Source organism: Sinocyclocheilus grahami, unplaced genomic scaffold (genome assembly GCF_001515645.1).
Source record: "Sinocyclocheilus grahami isolate Dianchi unplaced genomic scaffold, SAMN03320097.WGS_v1.1 scaffold580.1, whole genome shotgun sequence".
Taxonomy (NCBI): Eukaryota; Metazoa; Chordata; class Actinopteri; order Cypriniformes; family Cyprinidae; genus Sinocyclocheilus; species Sinocyclocheilus grahami.
This window is the reverse complement of record NW_015505759.1, coordinates 532,161-537,404: the sequence shown is the minus strand read 5'-3', so window position 1 is coordinate 537,404 and position 5,244 is coordinate 532,161. Positions and strand designations below refer to the sequence as shown.

The 5,244-nt window shown below is 34.9% G+C and overlaps 1 protein-coding gene across 1 annotated transcript in view; it reads left to right on the top strand.

Moving 5' to 3' along the window:
- The first annotated feature begins 451 nt into the window (after positions 1–451).
- Positions 452–5,244, top strand: part of LOC107556838 (tripartite motif-containing protein 35-like) — an 11,832-nt gene continuing 7,039 nt past the window's right edge. Inside the window, exons 1-5 of the mRNA XM_016240070.1 lie at positions 452–856; positions 1,501–1,596; positions 1,680–1,910; positions 2,402–2,424; positions 2,501–2,619. Coding sequence (XP_016095556.1) covers positions 452–856; positions 1,501–1,596; positions 1,680–1,910; positions 2,402–2,424; positions 2,501–2,619 — 874 coding nt within the window. The remainder of the gene's footprint in view (positions 857–1,500; positions 1,597–1,679; positions 1,911–2,401; positions 2,425–2,500; positions 2,620–5,244) is intronic.

The window sequence follows — 5,244 nt, the reverse complement described above, 5'->3', positions numbered from 1 at the left end:
TGTCATCTAGTTTTCTAATTTCCCCTAAGGCATCAAATTACACCATTTACAGCATGTCAACTCATGAGTCAGACGGATAGAGTCTAACCAAGAACTGAGAAAGTATTTATTTTAACCTACTCTGTAATTCAGAATGAAACCAACAACATAACAAAGAAAAGGTTCTGGTTCATTTGTAGGTCAAATACTGTCGTTCCAGTGAATCCCAAATAAGGGATCGAAAAGGAAACAAAAAAAACATTCTTTGGAATCTTTGAAGTCAATCTTTCCAAGGAAGGACAAAAACAGTGCAAACATGCGCTCACAGAGATTCATTCAGCCATTCTTTGGAAACCTGGTATAACTCGTTTTTTTTTTTACTAAGTGACATCACAACTCAGTAGTATTTGAATCTCTCCTCCACACTTCAGTGAACAGAAAAGCAAGTTATCACCAGCTGAAACACCACAAAATGGCAACTCAGCCGTCTCACTTTGAGGAGAACCTTCTGTGCCCTGTTTGCCGTGACATCTTCAGAGATCCCGTTCTCCTGCTGTGTTCTCATAGCTTTTGCTGGGTCTGTCTGGATCAGTACTGGGAGCTCAGCGGATCACAGATGTGCCCTGTATGCCGGACAGACTTTTGCATGGACCGTCCTCCATGCAACCGTGCTTTGAAGGACCTGTGTGAGATCTTCCTTCAGGAGAGAAAAAATTCGATGTCAGTAGAGGCCGAGTTATTCTGCAGTGTTCATGGAGAGAAACTTAAGCTCTTCTGCGAGGAAGACGAGCATCTCGTGTGCAGTGTGTGTGTGAACGATGATATTCATGTCAAACACACATGCAGACCTGTGGATGAAGCTGCAGTTGCTCTCAAGGTACAGTTCACATTATCTGTGAGATCCAGTAGCTTTTAGAGAAAAATATTACTTTACTTAAACTTTTTAGTTTTAATAGTTTTAATTTAAGAGAATTTAAAGAGAACTTAATTCTACTTCACTGTATTTTAACTTACAGATATTAATAATCAGATCAAAACTTCACATATCAATTAAAAAAACAGAGATTTTGTACTTCATTTTATTGTCGTTAAGCATCTAAGAATAGTGCAAATTCTTCGAAAAAAGTTAGAATTTTGAGTAAGGCCTGAATAAATAGTTTTTCCATGTGGAATGTAGGTATATATAACAATATAAATATTTAGACAGTCTGACATTGGAGTAAGGACTTAAGGAACTGGCCATTTAAAAACCCAATGACTAGATACAATTAGAGATAAGATTAAGAAGCTAAATCAGAGATTATTAACTAAAAGGATTGCCATCTGTGAGTCTCAGAAATCAGGTGTTTTGTGATAGTTTTGTGATGGTTATGATCAGAACTTTTGTTCTGAATTCGTTCTGGAATAGCACAGCAAAGAGCCTGGACGCAAATATGCATAATGCAGAAGAAAAATATATTTTGAGATAAATCAAATAACATTACTCTAACCCATTTTTTACCTTTTCAACTTTCTTTTCAGGAGGTGTTCAAAACAAGCCTGAAGTCTTTGCGAGAGAAGCACAAAGTCTTAAAATCAGAGAAATTCATCTGTAATCAGCGAGTGAAACACATCACGGTAAAATCAACAGTTGAAAAACCTTCATATTTTACAGAATTGAGTAACAATTGCATAACTTTTATCTTTGTACTGTGTTACAGCATCAAGCTGAGCAAACGGAGGCACATATTAAGAAGCAGTTTGAGCAGCTTCATCAGTTTTTGCGTGATGAAGAGGCGGCCAGGATAACTGCTCTGAGGGAGGAAGAGGAGAAGAAGAGGAAGCTGTCAGAGGAGCAGATGATTAGAATTAACAGTGAACTCTCATCTCTGGTAGAAAGAGTGAGGATCACTGAGGAAGAGATAGAGTCCAGCAACATCTCATTCCTGCTGGTACAGCCAATTATTTATCGTACTTTCTAACCAGGATCCAAAAGAATTTTTAATATTGTTTTTATTATATAATTGTTATATATTTGAATATTTAAACATTTATTTTTTTATTTTCGAAATATTTATTTGATTAATAGTTATTTGATCAAAAGTAAAATAAAAAAAAATATTATGACATATTATTACAATTTAAAACAACTGTTTTCTTTTTGAATATATTTTAAAATGTAATTTATTCTTGTGATCAAAGCTGTATTTTCAGCATCATTACTCCAGTCTCCAGTGTCACATGATCCTTTAGAGATCATTCTAATGCTAATTCTAATGCTCATTTGCTGCTCAAAAAACATTTCTAAATATTATTATCATTTTGAAAACAAGTATGCTTCTTAACAACTTTTATTTGACATTTTAGATGATTTAGATTTGATTATGAGATTTGTTTTTAATCACAATGTCTCTTTGTCATTTCCATGTAAATCTATCTGAAGAAGTACAAAGGCCCACCTGAAAGGTAAGTGCGATTTCGCTTGTTTGAATCTGTTTTGATTGTGACCCAAAATCGAGCTAACTGATGCATGTTCTTCCAGCACTCAGTGCAACAGTCCCTGTCCAGAGAACCTCCCAAAAGTGCTGATTGATGTGGCAAAGCACCTGGGAAATCTGAAATTCAGCGTATGGCAGAAAATGAAGGCTGCTGCTAAATACAGTGAGTACCTAAAAATTAAGGTTTTTCACTGGCATTGATGGTTCCATGAAGAATCTTTAAATTAAATCTTTCCATTCAACAAAAGGTTCTTTATTGTGGAAAAAGGTTCTTTAGATTTTTTAAATGTCCTTCACACTAAGAAACAAAAAATGATATGGTTATTTTATATGGAAACCATTTTCCGCCATGGTATTAAATAAAATAAATAAATGTAATTGGGACTTTTTTCTTGCGATTATGAGTTTATATCTCAATTTTTTTTTCTCTGAGATTATATCTCATAATTCTGACCTTTTTTCTCTCGGAATTCTGAGTTTACAAAAATAATAATAGATAATTTTTCTGACTTATCTCACAATTGTTTATGTCTCACAATTTTGACTTTTTTTTAGTTTATCTCACAATTCTTGATATTTGATATTTCACAGTTCTAAAAAAAAGTCAGAATTGTGAGATATAAACTCAGAATTGTGAGATAAGTCAGAAAAATTATCTATTATTATTTTATCTCACAATTTTCACCTTTATCAGAATTGTTTACATCTTACATTTCCATCACAGAATAAAAAAGATAATTATGGCTTTTTATCTCATAATTCTGTTTTTCATAATTCCCTCACAGTTTTAAATGTATATATCTCAAACACACACACACACACACACACACACACATATATATATATATATATATATATGTGTGTGTGTGTGTGTGTGTGTGTGTTTGAGATACGTATATGAGCAATATCACATGAGTAGCTGTGCTATATGGCTGTTTATCAGCACGGCTAATCACAGCGTGCCGATATACAGCCGTATCTCACGGCTACGAGTGGGATATTGCATTATACAACGGTTCGACGGCACGAGTGTGTTAATACATAAGAAACAACAACAGAGTGTCTTTAAACCCCTCACAGATTCAAATCTCAGTTTGACAGTATAACAGCTGAGCTCAAGATCTGTTACTAATTCGAAAACGTCACTTTAGAGCTAGTGACAAAGGAACGTTGAGTTGCTTCATTGAAAGCTTGTTGTATTACTGTATTAAAAGCTCACTGTATTATGTAGAGCAGTGATTCTCAAACTTTTTACACCAAGTACCACCTCAGAAAATATTTGGCTCTCCAAGTACCACCATAATGACCAACATTATAATACAGTAGCGTAGTAGGCCTAATTATTCAGCTACAGCTATGTACAGTTCAAAAATGAGGCAGTTTTATTCCTAATAAGAATATCTATTATTGTCTGCCACTTTAAACATTGTAAATGCAGTTTGAACATTAACACTGCACTGTGCTTACATACAGGTAAATAAAAAACTTAAATGATTAAATTAAAACGTACTGTACCTATAAGTTAAATAAAAACTGCACTGTACTTAAAAAGTAAAAAAAAAAACTGTACTGTACTTAAATGTAAAGTAAACAATGTACAGTATCTGACAAAAAAAATGAACACAGGCATCATTTAGCCACCTTGCTAACTTTTTTAAAGTGTTTTAACAGTGTTTCCCAACCAACGGCACAGTTTTGATATGTAAAAAAATCCCACGGCACACCACTTGCTTACAAAAAAAAAAAGGTAGAAAGGGGAAACTTATTTTTTATTATTATTTTTCCAATAATTAATTGCATCATCAGAGCTGGTATTTTGGCTTTATATATGATCAGACACTTGCCATCATAAGAGTTGCTTGGCAATGCTGTCCAAAGTACAAAACCAGCACTCTGATATAGCCTACAGCATTAATATAAAATATAACGTAATGAGACTTTGCTCTCAGCCAAAATGGTTTGCTCTGGAACAAATAATAGATTAATGAGACCTAAGACTACTCGTTAGATTTACCCAAAACAAATTATATCTCATGTTTAACCACTATAGAGAAATCAGAGCCAGCGACAAACTCCAGAAGAACTGGCCGAGGTGAGGCTGCTCTTGGCGGGTACATGAGCGCTGAACGGCCGCTAACGCTCTGCAGCTCACATCTCCGAAAACGTCGAAGCAGATTTTCAAATAGGTTTTCAAAAAGACTTTATTAACAAACCATGTATATTAGGTCTAAACAAGTACATTCTCACCTAAAAAAAAACTCTTAAAACTACACGTAATGAGACTTTGCTCTCAGCCAAAATGGTTTGCTCTGGAACAAATAATAGATTAATGAGACCTAAGACTACTCGTTAGATTTACCCAAAACAAATTATATCTCATGTTTAACCACTATAGAGAAATCAGAGCCAGCGACAAACTCCAGAAGAACTGGCCGAGGTGAGGCTGCTCTTGGCGGGTACATGAGCGCTGAACGGCCGCTAACGCTCTGCAGCTCACATCTCCGAAAACGTCGAAGCAGATTTTCAAATAGGTTTTCAAAAAGACTTTATTAACAAACCATGTATATTAGGTCTAAACAAGTACATTCTCACCTAAAAAAAAACTCTTAAAACTACATTCCGTGACACAAAAACAGTATTATTTATAAAATTATAGTGGATTGGGCATCTGCCATGACACTCGCTGTGAGAAATACCGCAAGCGGAGTGATACAACTGGTGTAACGGTTGGAGTTCCGATATCACTTGAATATCGCACTCCTCTCAGCCAATCAGATTCGAGAACCAG